The sequence below is a fragment of the Acinonyx jubatus genome, chromosome C1 (assembly GCF_027475565.1).
Source record: "Acinonyx jubatus isolate Ajub_Pintada_27869175 chromosome C1, VMU_Ajub_asm_v1.0, whole genome shotgun sequence".
Lineage (NCBI taxonomy): Eukaryota > Metazoa > Chordata > Mammalia > Carnivora > Felidae > Acinonyx > Acinonyx jubatus.
The window spans coordinates 58,614,484-58,633,875 of record NC_069381.1 but is presented as its reverse complement, the minus strand read 5'-3'; the positions used below and the strand labels follow the sequence as shown (position 1 = coordinate 58,633,875).

The following is a 19,392-nucleotide window of genomic DNA, read 5'->3' as shown; positions in this document are numbered from 1 at the left end:
AAATCTGTACTTACTTAGTGATTTAAAAATTGTTGAATTGATTGAACACTTATGCACCTTTTCAGACAAATGATTTTTCAGCTCAATTTCTAAATGAAAAGAGTTTGAGAGAGTTTAAGATAAGGCATATGGAAAAGGAACATACACCTAGAATAATAAGATATTTTAACTCTCCTCATTGTTCTGTTTTTCTATGCAAGTGCATAGTATATTGGAAATACTATAGACATGCTGCTTTGTCACTCACAGAGCTCAACAGAGTCCTCCCGACCTGTGTGCATGCATGATTTATACACAAACTATAACCCAGGGACACCCATCAGAACTGAATGATCTTAAGATGCCTGAGGCATTACCATTCTTCCCTGCTCTTGTTACCCAAAGTAAAAGCATCTTTTTTTCTCTTCTGTTTTCTCCTACCATGATTCTGCCTCAGATCATCCCAAGTCCTTTCCCAGTACCATTCCTTATTCTAGATGCAGAGCTAACAATACCTCTATTTCTGTCGTCCTACATTGAGGCCATTAATAGTTTTTCTCTATTATAAATAGTACCACACTGAATAACTTTGTGCATAAACTATCCTACATGGTTCTCTTTAAAGGAAACCAACATAAAACTAATGTCTGCTGATTTGGTCGCACAAGGCATACCTATTAGACATGTGTTACTCATGTAAAATGGGAAAGGAAAACATGGAAAATATTTGTCTTCTCTTCATTACTTACCTAATTGCCTCCTTCTTTTAATTTTAAGTTCCTTGAGGGCAAGGATTATGCCTTGAAAATTTTGCATTTCCTGTGAGTCCAGAATTATTCCCTCCACAATACTCAGCAAAAGTTTGCAGTCTTGAACTGAATATAAAATGGCTTTGAACAGTCAGCAAAGCAACACCTGTTTTTGCCTCCACAAGCTACAGTGCATGTGAAGGATTTCATTGGCCCTCTTCACACACAGCATCTGCTGCCAACAGGTGATGCATTCTAGGGAGAAGAGCCTTGCCAGAGGGATTTTCCTTTACTAACATCCTCTTTCCAGATGTTTCTTCCCTGTAACATATCCTGACTTATGAGGCCCCGGGAGGCAATTGCCATCACTGAGATGACATGTCACACCTGGAATTCAACACTCGTCCCCACCACACAATTTCCCAAAGTTAAATGTCAAATCTAAGTTTATTGCTAAGGGACTTAGTTGTTTCTCTGTGAAGCCAAATAGTGTGCTTAATATTAGTTTACCACTCATGTTTACCACTTTAAATATAGGTAGACATGTAAAGAGTAAACTAACTCTTAAGATCAGATAGAATTGACAAAATAATATACAGGATAGAATTCATGGTCTTGTGGCATTCCATCATTTTTCTTAAATATACATACCTTTGCCCAAAATTGAGTCAGTTATATGCTTGGAATACATCGATAAACTTGACTGATCTCTATGTACTGTCTCCTGTATGAAGGAGGAAAGTACTATATAACTTTTGTTTAAATAGTGGCCATTAGCGTGTATGTAATTGTGTGTGTATTTATGTATGTACATATGTACACACGTATTTCATAGTTTACTATTTCAAACCTGCACCTACATCCGTATATCCAGATGATGGTTTTGTTTAATTTAAGTTGATTCTTATTAGTTCTCCTATTCACCAATGAGTCATGCACACTTATTTCTACTTTCCTCCAAGGGTATCTTAATGTCTTTTATTTCTGTTCTGTTTCAGTTAAGCTAAAAAGAGTCTTCGGTTTGGAATGATTCTTATTTTTTTTATTTTTATTTTTACCTGGGAAAACTCACTGAAGAGTTTAATGATAATTTGTTTTAAATGCCAATTAAAGAATGTCATTTAGAAACAGTTACAATGGTATATTAGTTAGGAATAAGCTTTTTCCTAAATCTTAGCTACAGTTATATATAATCAAATACTTTATATTTATAATCAAATCATTCTAGGGGTTTTTTGGTAATGGAATATTGGTTTTATTAAAAAAATCTAAGATGATATTCAAAGTATAGATAATTTAATTTATCCCTGTGACAAATTTTAATTACCTTTTTAAAAATAGCTGTGAAAACATATCTTTTGCATAAAGAAAGCCTAAGAATGGAACAATTAAAAGAATTCCAGTAAAAGGCTTATTTGTCTAAAAATTATGAAGACATCTAATTGCCAATTTTTGGTTTTTACCTGGAACTTCAACATACTATAATTTGTGTAGAGTAATCTAAAACTTATGGCACAAGCTGGTCTTACACACTGCCAAAGTGATGAGTTGGTGAAAGCACAGGAAAAGGGCAGTACTGAAATGAAATTCAAAAACCACATATGTGTCCTAGGGCATTTAATAATGATAGCTAATACTGATGCCAGGTGCTTTTCTAAGTTCTTTAAAATACAGTGGTTTATTTAATCCTCACAGCAGCTATATGGGTTTCATCTTTCACATGAAGACACGGAGGCTGAGATACAGACGTAAACTGCCCTGGATAACACAGCTGGTAGAGAACCCAGGATTTGTATCCATGGCATTTGAGGATGAAGTGAGAGACCATCAGATATTTGAAAGGATATGGACAGTTTAATTGGAAGTTCATTTAGGGATTTTCCTATCCAGCATTCCCAAAGTATATTCCATGGTCACCGTTTTTTTCAAATGCTCTTGGATAAAAGCATACATAGTCTAGTACATGAGGGGAAAAAAAAAAAAAAAGAACATACAAAGAAATACAATAAGAACTTTTCCCCTTCATTCTTGGAGATTTACAGTAAGCATAACAAAGGTTCTAAGAAATCCCAGGGTGAAGAGATCTGTTTTAACCAGCAGTTTCCAGCCCTCCCTGACAAGAAGACAGTTTTCAAGCCCTTAGAAATGGAGCCCCTTCAAATATAAATGGTTAGTAAGTCCACCCCTACTAATTGGCAGATTGAAAATTGAGGTCCCAAATGCTTTTGTAACCCTGAAATCTTTTTTAAATGTTTATTTATCTTGAGAGAAAGAGTGCGGGTGGGCACTCACTTGCTCACAAGCAGGGCAGGGGCAGAGAGAGAGAGAGAGACAGGGAGAGAGAACATCCCAAGTTCCACACTGACAACGCAGGACTCAGTCCCACGAACCATGAGATCATGACCTGAGTCAGATCTGACAAGAGTCTGATGCTCAACCGACTGAGCCACCCAAGCACCCCTACCTCCTAATCCTATATATGTTTTACCTCACTTAGCTTTTAAAAGAGCAACTGTTCTGCTATTTTAAGTTTCTTCCAAATTTCCATTCTTATTAAATCATCTCATCAAGAAAGCCATCATTATAGTGGAGATACATAGGTGGAACAGCTAGATTGGCTATATTGCAGTGTCTAATACAAGTATGGACAATAAAATTTTAATTGAAGTAAAATTCAAAAATTCAAACTTTTTTGTTATTAATTCATTTATGCTGAAGTATTCAATATCTAAAAATTGGCGAACAAATAAAACCAGCCAACATACAGAAAACTCTAGGAGAGTCCTAACAATCCAGAGAATCTCTATTTTGAGTGGTGAACATGGGCTTTAAGTATAATATCGTGGAGTTGATCATATTTAGTTCAATACAATTTTACTGTATTTTGCTGACCACTGAATGTTTTGTCATTTCAGTTCCTCCGAAGATATATGACATCTCAAGCGATATGACCATCAATGAAGGAACCAATGTCACCCTTACTTGTTTGGCCACTGGGAAACCAGAGCCTTCCATTTCTTGGCGGCACATCTCACCATCAGGTAAAGCAGAAATATATCAGTGTTGTTTGAACGATTGCTCATTATTATTCTGTAACCTCGATGTTCAGAACCTGAGTCAACTTATATTTTTTACATATTTTTTGTGAGATAAACAGGATACGTATTTTTATACTGAATCTTTATGCCTAAAGGCACTGTAGTTCACAGAAGTTAAATGAACGGTTTCTGTCAGAGCCCAGATTAGAATCTATGTCTCTTGGTTCTTAGTCAAGGTTATTTTCATTTTAGTGTACTGGATAATCACAAATCAATAGACATAAAGCTCAAATGGAAATATCACAAGAGAAATATCTTCATTTAAATGTGTAAGGCTTTTATTCAGTCGTCATTCACATGTTAATAGGCCAGCGTGAACTGCTAAGGTAATCAAGAGAGAATGAAATTATACAAATTATGAGGTTGCTGGGTCTAATTTCAAAATGCAGTTAAGAATCAAGGATTTGGCATTTAGAATTAAATTTTAACTGATGAGGAATCTGAAAACCCAAGACTTTAAGTAACTTGTACAAGACCACAGAGCTAGGTGAAATTAAGGGACGTAACATTTTGTATGGGTTTCGGGTGCTTCTGCTACAGTGCACATTCTCCTAAAGACATTAAGTCAACTTTAGGAAGTTGGGTATAATCATCATCAAAACAAGGCTGTTTTCACAGCCACTCTTCACAGCATTACCAATTTGTGTAAAGATTAAATATTTGAACTATATAGCTTTGAGTTGTACCCTGGAAATAACAGTGGTACTTTTAATGGATAGGATCCCACCACATACTCGATAAGTGAAATCTGATTTTATTTGTCTTATAGTTTTGGTGGAAATAGCTCTAACAAGGCTAGTGTGATGAAACTGCTTTTAAAGAAATCAGAAAATCACCCTTCATGTAGGTGTAGAAAGAGTACAATGGCCACATCCATTTTATCTGCTAACGCTGTCCTTAGTATCACTTGTCCTTAAGTGTCTTTGAGTTTCCTCATTTATGCAGTCGGTCTAATGAGACTTACATCATATGCTAAGTATTAGCATGAATGTGAGAAAAAAATCAATAGAACAGCAGTATATACTTATATAATATGCATTATGGCCCCTATATTATTTCTGAAGCAGGAGTGTGCTCTTGACTGCCAATACTTCACTCCTTAGAGCAGCTACAGAATCATAAAACTGGTATATGAGCACTGAATTAGTGGCAGGACTCTCTATGGGGTCTAAGTGAGACAAACCGAGGGCAAGCAGTTAGGATACAAATACTTTTATCTCAAGGTTCTCATCCACATCAGTTCAGCCAATTGTATTGCAAATCTCATAGCCTCAGTTTCCTTCAGCTAGTTTTCTACTTTCCAAAAATCAAATGATAAAAATGCCTAACTATTGTGAGACTTAAAAAAGATAATAAGCATAAATGTGCTTTAAAAAGTATAAGGTGATATGCAAATGTATGGCTGATTCTTAATCATCTTTCTGGGGATTTAAATCTGATATGGCAATATAATTTTTGTAAGAATGAAGCACATAATCTTCATCTTCATATAATTTAAGATTAATATTTTGGACTGAACTCTTCTGCTTTGCAGTGCTTGTTATTATGCATATTCTTCTTTTTAAGTGCTTAGATACATTTTGGTTTAATTAAATAGCGTGAATGTTGGTTAGTGAAGTTATTAGAATAATGATAATGGATAACATCATGAAGCTGAAAGAAGACAGATTGGGTTTATAAGTTAAACTGCGCATGGATTTATTTTTCTGATCCTGCCATACAGAGCAAATGAGTAAAATTAGCATAAATATTAACTATTCTCCAATGAATAGCTAGACATGGCTGATATATTTATAAATGCTTCCAATAATTTCAAATTATAATTTATTAATGATCTGTATTCAAATGCACAGCACTGAAGAGTTTCTGCTTTAAGTAACATGTCTTATAATTCTATTAAATTTCCCCAACTTACATACTTATACTTAAAGCAAAATCATAAACTCCATTGATCTGTCTATATTTTATCTAAGGAATATCAACATTTTGTATGCTCTCTTCTTTTGCGATATCACAAAAGAAAATGTATCTAAAAATAGTGGTCGCCACAGGAACAGATAACAGATACAGATACACTCCCTGTCTGTACTAGAAATAATGGCTGTTTTTTGCACATGTGTAATTTGTTTAGATTTTTTTTTAACCAGTACTTTTGTTAATTCTTGCTGATTTGTTCATGGTCTATATCAGTTTTACAAATCAACTAAAAAAATGGTCACAGGATGATAGCTCCACAGAGCTTCTCCCTAATCCCCACCACCACCCCCCACAAAAATTAGGTTGTGGGTTCAAGCATATCACAAACATTGCCTTAACTAACTGGAGGTGTCATTCTACTTGTTACTTCAAACAACACATTGTACCTTTCACAAAAACATCGTTCTTGAGAAGTTTCTGTATATATGAGCTTCCTTAGAGTTTACGTATGTTGATGATTTCTTTCTTTCTATATTTTCTATTCTATATCTAAAAATTAATTTCAAATTCATGTAAAAATTGTTACAAAAATAATACAAACTATGCCCTACATCCTTTACTTGATTTCATCCATCATTTTTCCCATTTGTTTCAACATTTGCTGTGTGTAGAGTATATGAAAATTTATATATTTTTTCATTGAACCATTTGAAAACAATCTGCATACATCATGTCCTTTTCTTCCTAGTTATGTCAGTGTGTGTTTCTGAAGACTAAGGGCATTCTTTTATGTAATCACAATGCTGTTTTCAACTTATGTGCATTTAACATTGGTATCATACTTTTATCCCATTGTTATTCATATTCCAATTTTGTCAATTGATGGAATAACGTTCTGTATAGATTTTTTTTCCCTCTAAGTACGAAATCCAAGTATCTTATTTTGTTGTCACATCCCTTCAGTCCTCTTTATTCTGGGGTCTAATTCCTAATGGCATTACCAAACATTGACATTTTTCAGCACTGAATGTGCCATCCCCTTCTTTTTTAACAGGATGTGTTCTCATTTGGGGTTTGACTCATGCTTCCTTGTGATTAGGTTCTAGTCATGCCCATCTGGGACGAAACAAGTGAAGTTGTGGCCTTCTCAGGGAATGATATCCACAGGCGCAGGATATCCATCTGTCCCTCATTTGTGATGTAATTTTGATTACCTAATCAAGGTGTCTGGTTTCTGCATTGCATAGTTCTCTCTCTCTCTCTCTCTCTCTCTCTTCCTTTAGCCATGCTACCACTAAGCAGTATTGGAGAGATTTTAAACCCTTAAAATGCAAATGTCTGTTGCTTGTTAACCTTCCCCTTAGATTTTGCATTACCAGTGATTCTTTTGTGAACTAATCTTTACTCTGATGATTACAAAATGATTTTTCTAGCTTGAGCAATCCTACTTTTACCAGTCAGCGCTTGGCATTCCACTGCAATCATTAACCTGACTTCCCCTATTTCTTACTTATTTATTACTTTATCTATTTATAATGGCAGAGGCTCAAGGATTCCAACTTTTTTAAACTTTTTATATTTCATTACTGTCTTTGGTTATTTTGATTCTCCAATTGTCCCTTATTTGGTGAGTAGAAGTCACTTCATTCTGATTCCCATGTCCTTTTGATGTGTTACCATCATTTTTTTTTTCAAAATTTTGATGCTTTCTGGCATGGCAAATATGCCAGGTTCATCTTGTATTTTAATTGCCCTATCTGTGGAATCAGAGATTTTACATTACTTCAGATAGTTGTATACAGTATACTTGGGGTTATAATAAGTATACATTGGCTTCAAATATATAACCCTGTTCACCTGTTTTACAGTAAAATTATCAGAAACTCAGACATCTAGACTATTTTCTATGATACTCTATTAACCAAAAGAACTTAAATAACTTTAGTGCAAAAAATTAACCATATTTTGTTTGGTTTTATCTAACAATCCTGGGATAGGGCCTGGAACGTAGTGTGCATACAAAAGGTGATTACAGAATGAATGGTAAAAAGTATTTATGTCAAGCAGAACATAAGGAGGCAATTAACTGTTCGATCATGAGAAACTTAGATAGAAACTTCATGCATCTTTATTTACAAGTGATACTACTGCTTTAATCTATGACTAACTTCTTACATACTTAGACATTTTCAAGGATTTCTCAAAATTTGTAATCTAAGGTAATTCAATTTCATGTAATTTAAAGGTAAGGTAAGGTAATTTAATATAATCCCTAAGGGAATTCTAATAATGAAGTTTCCTACCCACAATTTCTTAGGCATCAGACGGTGCTAGTATAGTACAGTGGTTAAGACCATGAACTTTACATCAGTCAGAACTGGGTTTGAGACCCAGATCTTCATCTTACACACTGTAAAATCTTTGACAAAACTGTTAACTCCTTTAAACTTTACACATAACATGGTGGTACTAATTGTGCCAGAATTGTTATGAGTATTAAATGGAATAGTATAGAGCATTGAACAGAGTCGGTGACTTACGGTAAATATCATGTAGTATTAGTGGTTAATTTACTACTGAAATGTGTTTAAACTTTTGATCAAATGGAATCTCCAACCCTGTTTCTAAAATTGAGGGGCTTACTTACAACTCTTGAATGCACTTCACATAGCTGCTCTCAAATGAGGGTATCATAAAGCTAAAACTCACTTCAAACTTTTAGAGAACATTGACAAATTTACACAAGTCATCTGATTTTGAATATAAAAGCAAAATAAAATTCTTAATCATACATCATTAGATTAATAAATCTAGATCCACTCAAGAAAAAAAACATAGGAAAAGTTAAAAGATACATTTTAAAATAATAGATTACAGATATCAAATATGAGGCATTTTGAAAGCCTCTATCAAATTTCCATTTATTATTCATTGCTGCTTATCTTAATCTTTGCTTCCTAGTTTCTTTTTATACTTTGATATCTGGAATCTCCAGAAATGTTCTCACTCTACCCTGTTGGTGTTTATTAGCTGTCAAAGATATTCTTTTAGCTCTGGAGCAAAATCCGATCGTAAACACTGGATTGTATGTCTTAAACTCTCTTTTGTCGTATGCCTAGTGCTGTTTGATGGAATATATCACCCTAATTATCCATAAGAGTTAAGGCTATTGCTGAACTGAAGATAAAGACTGTTCATGTCGTTTTGTCCTTTTATGTACTGGATTCCATTCATCCTTTCCCATTTGTCAGTTCTTTTTAAGTATATTCATTTATTTTGAAAGATAGCACAAGCACAGGGAGGGGCAGAGAGAGAGTGGGAGAGCATCCCCAGCAGACTTTGCACCTCAATGCAGAGCCTGACGCAGGGCTCCAACCGCGAGATCATGACCTGAACCAAAATCAAGGGTAAGATCCTCAATCAACTGAACCACCCAGGTGCCCCTGTCAGTTCCTTATTCCATTAAATATTCTCTCTCTCCCTCCCTCATTAACCTCTTCCCCTCTATTGACTTCATCTTGTCCACAAACTCCAGTTATTCTTTTCTGAAATCAATCGCGTGACACCTTTGCTTGGGCTTATGACTGGTATCTTATTTTGTTGTTGTTTTCTGTTTGTTCCCTCTAGTTTTTCTCTCTGTTTTCTTTTTCCTGCCTTTCTGTGAGTTACTTGGCCATTTTTGAATTCTGCTTTGTTTTATCCATAGGGTTTTTGAATGTGCTTCTTTGCATAAATTTAATAGTATTGTATCATATAAGCATAATTTATCATAGTCTACAGGTATCCATATTTTACTAGTTCCAGTGAAGTATAGAAACCTTACCTACATTTATTCTCCTGTTTTTTTGATATAGTAATCTTAAATATTTCTCTACATACAGTGGTATAGTTTTTGTTTCAACTGCCAAACGTATATTAGAAAACTCAAAAGAAGGGAAGTATTTTGTATTTATCTATTCTGTTATTCTTCCTTTTATTTAGAAAACTTCCTTTAGCCATGCTTTTATGGTAGGTCCACTAAAGATATTCTCTCAGAATAGACTTCATCTGAGAACATCTTGATTTTGCCTTTATTCTTAAAGGATGTTTCTGCTTGGGATAGAATACTGAGTTTAATAAGACATACACTTATTTAACATTCAAGTAGCCTTAAAATAACCTTAAGACAACATTTGGAAATCATGTGGATTGACGTATAGAACTTTTGAAAACTAAAAACGAGTGTTTTCCATGCTTGCTGTAAGTATTGCTATACGTCCCCAGCTATAAAATAAATAGTATAAACTGTCCATTAGGAATATAACAGATATTGCCAAACTAAGGAATATTAAGGATTTTAAGATTGTCAAAAGAGAGCCATTTCAGGATAACAAAGTCAGTATTCATTAGACCATGGGTTAGCAAGCTAAAGCCTGTGGGCCAACTGGCTTTACTTTCTATTTCTGTAGATGAAGTTTGTTGTTGTTGTTGTTGTCATTATTGTTGGAACATAGCCATGCTATCAACTTTACATATAGCCTTTGACTGCTTTCTCAGTACTACAAGGTAGAGTTGAGTAGTTGCAGTAGAAACCATATGGTCCACAAAGCCTAAACAATTTATTGTCTGTTCTTTTTTTATTATTATTATTTTAATGTTCATTTATTTTTGAGAGAGAGAGAGAGAGAGAGAGAGCACGAGCAGGAGAGGGGCAGAGAGAGAGGGAGACACAGAATCCAAAGCAGCCTCCAGGCTCTGAGCTGTCAGCACAGAGCCCGATACAGGGCTCTAACTCACAAGCCGTGAGATCATGACCTGAGCTGAAGTCGTACACGTAACCGCCTGAGCCACCCAGGAGCCCCATTGTCTGTTTTTTTAAGAGTTGGCTGACCCCTGCCTTAGATACTTTAAAAGAAGTTTAGGTTTGAAATTTTATTTCCTAGCTGTAAGACATACAGGTTTAGCACATTAAAACTTCTATAACCTTTAAAGAGAATTAAGACAGAAATGTTAATTATCAGAAGAAATAGAAAGCTATAAAAAATGAAAATTATTAACTAAAAACGATGTGTACCATTCAAATCTATTGTTTAAAATAATTCTGAAAATAATTTGAGTCAATACAGGTACAAACCAGAAGCTATTACTTTCTTTTTTTTAACACTTTTTTTTTTAATGTTTATTTATTTTTGAGACAGAGAGAGACAGAGCATGAACGGGGGAGGGTCAGAGAGAGGGAGACACAGAATCTGAAACAGGCTCCAGGCTCTGAGCTGTCAGCACAGAGCCCGACGCAGGGCTCGAACTCACGGACCGCGAGATCATGACCTGAGTGAAGTCGGCCGCTCAACCGACTGAGCCACCCAGGCGCCCCGAGAAGCTATTACTTTCTATTAGTGCTCTTGATTCTATTCTCATTCCCCTTTTGTGAAAGAAAGTCTCTGAAACACTTGAGTGCTGGGCCAACACCAAGGATGGTATGATGAAGAGGCTGTGTGTGTGATCCTCGCAAGCTGGCAGCCTGTCGCCCAAACACTGTAATTCTTTAAGAGTCTTTTTTCAGGTTTGCAATCCTGACACTGCACTTTACTCTTTAATGTTAGGAAGAAAAATTTAGTAAAACCAGCAATTTATGCTGATGACATTTCAACAATATGAGATCTTCAGATTACAAGCTATGGTTCTGGTTCCATTGTAGAGCTGCACTCTATGTGGAGCGTTTGTGAATTTCCATAATGGCTTTACATAATGGATAATTATGTAATGAATGAATCTACATAATGATGGCAAGTTAAACTTTTACCATAAGATTGCACACCAATAATTTATATATGCAGTTAAAAGTGCCTCTTTGTTCTGGGAGTTTTCTTTATAATTTTAACTTTCATTTGTCTGTTTCCAGAGTCCTCTCTACTTCTATTTAGTTAGTGGTGGGCTATGAGGAATTGTTTGCATTCAGAACTGTTAATGCCTACTATTTGAATTTAGAAAACAAGAAAGTTTTCATTATTTTAAAACACATATAAGGCTAAACAATGAGTCTGATGATACGATGAATCAATATAAAATATAATCCACTATTCTCAGAGGAAAGTGCTTACCCATATAAAACAGAAAACATGAACCCATCAAGAATTTCAAGCATTTTATAAAGGATCTTTTTTTTTTCTTATGGAACTTGATTTTCTGAAGGAGCTGGGCATTAGAAAAAAAAAAAAAAATACACACACACACACACACACACACACTCCAGTTTATCTCCCTTGGGTGAGCTGAATTTGGAAATAATGGTTGGTATTAGGTTATTTATGTATATTTTTAAATTTAATTTGTTTTTTAAAAATTTAAGTATAAATTGGGGCACCTGGGTGGCCCAGTTGGTTGAGCATCTGACTTCGGCTGTCATAATCTCATGGATTGTGTGTTCAAGCCCCACATTGTGTTCTGTGCTGACAGCTCAGAGCCTGGAACCTCCTTTGGATTCAGTGTCTCCTCTCTCTCTGACACTCCCCCTACTCATGCTGTCTTTTTCTCAAAAATATACAAACATTAAAAAAAGTAAATAATTTAAGTATTATTAACATACAATGTTATGTGTTAGTTTCAGATGATGTGCAATATAGTGAATGATTCAACAATTCTATACATGACTCAGTTCTCATAATTGTGCTCTTTAATCCCCTTCAGCTTTTCACCCCTGCCCCCCACGCCTCCCCTCTAGCAATTGCCAGTTTGTTCTATATATTTAAGAGTGTTGATTCTCTGTTTCTCCCCCGCCCCCGCTTTGTTCATTTGTTTCTTCAATTCCACATAGGAATGAAATGATATAATATTTATCTTTCTCTGACTGACTTATTTTACTTAACATTTTACCTTCTATATCCATCCATTTTGTTGGCAAGGTTGCATTCTTTTAGGCTGTTTATGTTTTAGGAATTAGATTTTTCTAGATTATTTTTTCAGAGTGATTTCAATGTCACCTTACATGTATTAGGAAAAGGCATTACATAACTGGTTATATTAAAACAAGTTAGGGCTTGTTTGTAATCTTAGAAAATTCAGCTTTTAATTTGGTTGTAAATTTCATGCTAATTCATGCTGAGGTGAGACTCCATGGGTAAAAATTTCACTTATAATATTAAAATAGATCCCATATGGTTCCAGAAAGATCACCAGTAGGTACTGTGAATGTATAAATGAGCCCAGTTTGGGGTGCCTGGGTGGCTTAGTTGGTTGAGTGTCCGACTTTGGCTGAGGTCATGATCTCATGGCTTGTGGGTTCGAGCCCCATATTGGGCTCTGTGCTGACAGCTTAGGGCCTAGAGCCTGCTTCTGATTCTGTGTCTCCTCTCTCTCTGCCTCTCCCCATCTGCCCACCGCCCCCCCCCCCCGCTTGCACTCTGTCTCTCTCAAAAATTAACATTAAAAATAATAAAAAATAAATAAAATAAAATGAGCCCAGTTAATACTTTTTTTTTTTTTTTTTTTTTGGGACAGAGGGAGACAGAGCATGAATGGGGGAGGGGCAGAGAGAGAGGGAGACACAGAATTGGAAACAGGCTCCAGGCTCTGAGCCATCAGCCCAGAGCCTGACGCTGGGCTCGAACTCACGGACCGCGAGATCGTGACCTGGCTGAAGTCGGACGCTTAACCGACTGCGCCACCCAGGCGCCCCGAGCCCAGTTAATACTTATATTAAGTATTGATTATTGAGCACTTAGTATGCCCCAGGCACTGTTCTAACATAGTTTAACATATGCTAACTATTTTACATGCAAAGTATTATAACCTAATAGATACATTCACGAAGAAAAAAGCATGATGTTCATTTGAACCCAGGTTGTACTGATCATTTAAACCCCCGCAGTCAGTGAAGATACAACTTGGTTTTACTTCTCATAAATGTAAAATCATGTCCATTAAGACTACATTCCTATACAAACAAGCTCTATTGAAACTTAAGTGCTGTTTCTGGCTTATTACTACAATAAGAAAAAGAAAATATGTCAATAATGATTTTTTTTTTTACAAATCAAGACCCAAAGTGTCATTGACAGTTACAGACATGAGCATATGGTTGGCTTGAAATAAATTATTAGAGGAGTTATGATCTCCTGTGTAAAAAAATACTATACCCATTTTCGTTACTCAAAATCAATACATTGCTATTGAATTTTAATGGTACTCCACCTTGTTTTAAAATTATACTTTTCTTGATTAACTTGACCATAATTAGGTATAATCATCACTAGTGAAAATTAAAATGATTTTAGTAATCTTGGATTATAGATCAATAAAACTATGATAAACACTTTTTATTCTTTTTATGAGCTATCTCTGTATGACCTATGATTCAGGCAAATACATCTACATAGTAAGTACTCAATAAATATCTATTAAAGGATATAATATTTTAGAAAACTGTAAATTCTTCACATGATTAATAAATTCCTATTTGCTGATTAATGTCTTAAAAATTAATATGACTAATAATTATTTTCCTTTATAACCTTTGTGAATAGATCATTTCCCCAAAGAAATTATAGAAAAAGCTAATAACATTTTTATAATTATTAAACTCCTATTAAACAAGGCACTTATAACAGTGCTAGAAAGGACATAGCTAGTACTTGTACCACTTGGTTTTAAATCCCTGTTTTGTCACTTACTACATGTGTTACACTGGGCAAATTTCTTAAGCTCTCTGTATCTCATTTTCTTCATCTGCAAAATGGAGATAATAATAGTAATAGTAATAATAATAATATCACAGGGCTGTGATCTAAAGGGAATGCTAACAAACAAGAGTTTAAAAGAAAACTCGGGCAAAATTAAGAGCTCCAAATTCTTGGTTACTATTATTAAAATTTCTTTTACAGTTCATCATCAGGTAAAAGTTCCTTGAAGACAGATGATGAAAGATGGTGATGATAAATAGCAATAAATGCTGTGCTCGTATGTGATAAAAATCAGATAATGATTGCATTTCTAAACTTGTGAGATGCTTTTTTGTATTTAGTTGTCTTGTACAGAAGACAAAAAAGGGATTACTTTACTGAGCAACTACCACAATGACTTCTAACAACAAAGTTTGAATTATTTATTCAGATTCTGATAAATGGTGGGTGGGGAATGAGAGGGGAGGACAGGAAACACTATGTATTAGTGGAGGCATAAATTTGTTTTCTTTAGTTTTATTTTTGCTGTAGGAAAAAAAATCCATAAAAATAAAGAACAAAAGAAAAGTCTTTCAGACAGCTATAGATTCCTAGGAGACTGCCTTCACAATAAAGGAGCAAGCCTCTCTGAGACTTCTGTATGATTACTAACCTAAACAAAGCCAAGGTCAAGGATACAAAGGATACTGTGACCAGGAGACCAGAAATAATGGTGCTTAGTTTTTCTGTTTGTTATTATTGTTTATAAATCCCCTAGACCTAGTTTACCGTGCAACCCAATTTCAGCCTGTTAAAATTCCCAAAAATTTTATGGAATATTTTTTTATCAGAAGATGGTACTTTCATTCTCTATGAAAATGTTACAAAAGTGACTTTGTCCTAAGGGAAGAAGGTCAGCATTCATGAAATGTCCCCTAGTATAATACATAATGAAAATGTCTTATGAAATGTTGAGAGACTAATTTTGCCAGACAAAAGAGACAAAATGCAATATTTATTGCATATAAACTTTGTGTGTAAACTTTGCCTAAGAGATGGAGACTAAAAACCTAGAATTGTTGTATATTTTTGTCTAACTAAGGTTGTTTCACTGTGATCTTTAGAAATTTGCAAAGTATATTCTTGCATAAATTTACAGATTAATAATAAGCCATACTAAAGTCTCAAAAACTTGTTTTTAAAATATACAGGATTATGGAATTCATTAAAATAACTTTTTTTATTTACGTTTTATTTTCACCTTCCTTGTTAGCCAATTTTTTAAAATGCTTCCTTTTGCATTAGGTTTGAATTTAATCCAGTACTAGCTGTATTGTTTCTGGACAGTGCTGAAGCTCTGAAGATGTATTATACCCATGCATCATCATAGCATTGTCATTCTGAGGATATATTAGTGTAATACATCTTCAGAGCCCTCAAATGAGAAGCTGTCTGGAAGGAATGGGGTGAGGAGCAAATTCAATTCAATTACAGGACAAAAGAACCAGCTGAAGAGAAGGAAAGAAGTCTCAAAGCAAGATTCTCAGTGGAGTTGATTACAACCAGGTATTTCATGGAAGTATACTCCATTTTTCCTTTTGTGACATGACAAGGACTAATTATGGATTTTGAACACACATCTGTAAAGATAAAATGGCTTCTCAACCCTGTGTTTGACTCAGTAGGCACCTGATGGCTTTTGTGAGGCATTTAATTGATTTTTGAGAAAGTCGTATAAACATTCATATTCATTTAACATAGAAGCCTAAAGTATATGATAACTTGCAGATTGGTTTATTAAAATGTGATAGGTGTAAAGGAATGTTTGCCCTTCAAATAAAGTCTTAGTTGGCAATTCTTAAATTTTCAGACATAAGAGACAGCAGCTGGCTGAAAAATGATCAACAGGCAAGAAATGAGAAAACCAACAACTCTTCTTAGCCGTTGACTATTTCTACTAGATTGGGCTGTCTACAGGAGCCTGGGTGACTGTCGGTTAAGTGTTACTTTTGATTTTGGTTCAGGTCATGATCTCAGGGTTCCTGAGATGCAGCTCCACCCCACTGGGCTCTGTGCCCACAGCAAGGAGCCTGCTTGGGATTCTCTCTCTGTCCCTCCTCTGCTCACACACACATACATGCTTTCTCTGTGTCTGAAAAATAAATAAATAAACTTAGATTGGGCTGTCTGGAGTGATCAAGAAGTCTTATTGCTAGGGTAAATTTTTCTTCTATAGCTCTCATATGTTAAAAAGAAAAGAGATTCTTAATTTTGTCATAGTGCAAATACATTCAGTGTTGAGAGCGTTCAATCTGGCTAACATGTTTTGCAAAAATAGATTGCTTAGTAAAAAAAAATCCTTAGCTCATTATATAATGGTTATATTATGAATATTTATTTTACATTTATTTTCTTTAAAAATCCTCTATTGAACACTTACATGCCAGACAATTTGCTAAACAGTGAATACACAGATGTAAGAGGCAAAAATACAGCTACTAACTTCAGAGTTTACAATCTTGTTGGAAGACACAGATGAAGAGGGAAATAATTACACGTTAACTAAAGACTGATAAAGTCATAGACTATGAATAAAACAAGGAGGTATCCTTGAGAAGCTATCTTTTAAGCGAAGCCTTGACTTGAAGCTGAAGGAAGGGAGGCTGCTGTGTGAAGTAATGCTGTGCATTCTGTGTAGAGAGAATAATATCTGCGCATAATTGAAGCAGGAGAGAAGTCGGTGTGTTTTAAAACTGAAGGCAGTGGGCCTGGAACAAGCAGAGAAAAGGGGAAAGAATAGCTTAAGGTGAGGTTGCAAAAGGTTAGCACGTGCTGGTCAGATCAACCAGGGGTTAGAGACCATAGTGAGCAAAATAGGTGTTTGTTGTTTGTTTGTTTGCTTGTTTTCTAAATGCAGAGGGAAGCCATGGAAGCATGGGAGTGACATGATTTTATTTTAATGTGCAAAATATGTTTTTGGTACCGTGTAGAGAATGAGTTGCAGGGAGCCTGAAGCAGAAGCCGGGAGACCATTCAGGAGACTAATGTAGTAGTTGCAGTGAGGGATGATGCTGACTTCAACAAGGGTAATGGCAATAGAGGGAGAGAAGTGCCTGAATCCTTTCCCTTTTTACAAGTAAAATCAAAAGACTGAGAGATGGGAGATGGGGAATGCCTTTTAGTTTTATGGTTTCATCAGTTTAGAGAATGGGCATGTTGTTAACTGACGTGAAGCAAACCAGGAGAGAAATATATTTTCAAGAAAGATCGATTTTTCTTTTGGCCATGTTATCAGGTATATTAGACATCCAAATGGAAATATCAGTGAGTAATTGGCTAAATGAGGCTTAATCTCGTGGAAGGAGCCAGGACAAGAAATGAAACCTGGGGTTATGAATGGGAGTCTGTCCTCAGGAGGCAAAGTGGATAGACAAAGAAGGTCCATGACCAATGTGTGAGGATTTAGGAGATGAAAGAACAAAAGAAAAAGCAAGAGTTGCTAGTATGACAGATGAAGACTGAGGAAAGTAAATTGTAAAATTTAAATTAGTTTGAAAGGAAATTCATAGAGCGGAGCCTGGGTGGCTCAGTCAGTTAAGTATCCAACTGTGGCTCAGGTCATGATCTCACAGTTCATGAGTTCAAGCCCCGCATCAGGCTCTGTGCTGTCAGCACAGCCCTTTCCCCACACGCACTCTCTGTCTCTCTCTTTGTCTCTCTGTCTCTCCCAAGATAAATAAATAAACTCTTTAAAAAATAAAGTAAATTCATAGAACAGAAAGATTGTTTTAATAATTAGAAAAAAAGCTTAAAGAGTTGAAATGTAATAAGAGATAGAATGAGATACATACAGCAAAGTGTGTATTGTGTTTGGCAAAATAAAGATCAATTTTGACCTTGATAAAAGCTGTTTTAGTGACACGGTTGGAAACGGGAGCCAGACTGGGTGGTTTAAATAGGGAATGCAGGAGAGGGTGGTGAACTAGTAGAGAAATCTTGTCTCTTTCAGAAATTTTGTGGTGATGGGGAGAAGAGCTATGGGATATTTGCTGGACTGTGTGTAAGGATGAGGGTCAAATTTTTTGAGAGAAAGAATATAACAAATCCAATATACCTGTCATTGGGCTTCAGCAATTAGCGACACAGGCTAATTTTGTTTATCCATGCTGCCTTCCCCAACTTAAAGGAGAATTTTTTCCTTTTTTTTTTATGTCACAAAAATGTTCTTGTTAAAGGACCACAGTAGTGCCATACAATAGTAATTGCGGAACATTTAAATTCCGATGGATCATAAAACAAAACAGAAATAGGAGCAATTGTAAACGTAATATCACCGTCTCTTTTATGTTTTATTCTTAACTCCACGACGTAGAGGCTTCTGTTTGACCAATAGAGAGTGCGTAAGGAGCTGAAGACTCTCAGGAGTGTATTGTGCGCTGCTCACAAGCTCCCTGTGCTCAGCTCTGTCACTGGAACATGTCAGTTAGAGGGACACAAAGTTTCTCAGTTCCAGCTCTTTCAGGAAAGCTTCTCTTCTCCTCTTTTTTGATAACATGCTCTGTCTCTTAGTTCTGTTCCATTGCTTTGCCCTGAAATTGTGTGTGCTTTATGCCCAATTCATCACCCCAGGTGTCTGCTGCCCTGACTGGCACCAGCCTGGAAATGTCACCTGGCAGTTTATTGCTCAAAGGAATCACAATCCTTTCCCTTTCCTTGTGGTCGGTAACAGGAGGTGCAGTCTTCGAAAAAGTCAGCCTTTCTCTTCCCAGGTGTTCCCTTGCTCTGCAGCCATCACATATTGCCAACTGTTCCTATCACCATTCTAAAATGTTACAGAGCATATGTTGGATCCACCGAGTTAAATCAGGAAGAAGGAAGAAAGAAAATTGGTGTAGTTTCTAGATAGTTAGGGGAAAAAAAAGCCTCTATCTACACACCTGTGGAATCTGATTTATAGAGTAATAGGTATACCAGTTCACTAGAATACGAAAATGCTCAGTAAATATAATTTGA

At 35.6% G+C, this 19,392-nt stretch overlaps 1 protein-coding gene across 1 annotated transcript in view; it reads left to right on the top strand.

Annotated features, from left to right (window-relative positions):
- Positions 1-19,392, top strand: part of NEGR1 (neuronal growth regulator 1) — an 840,003-nt gene that overhangs the window by 495,688 nt on the left and 324,923 nt on the right. Inside the window, exon 3 of the mRNA XM_027058871.2 lies at positions 3,644-3,769. Within this exon, the coding sequence (XP_026914672.1) occupies positions 3,644-3,769 (126 nt within the window). The remainder of the gene's footprint in view (positions 1-3,643; positions 3,770-19,392) is intronic.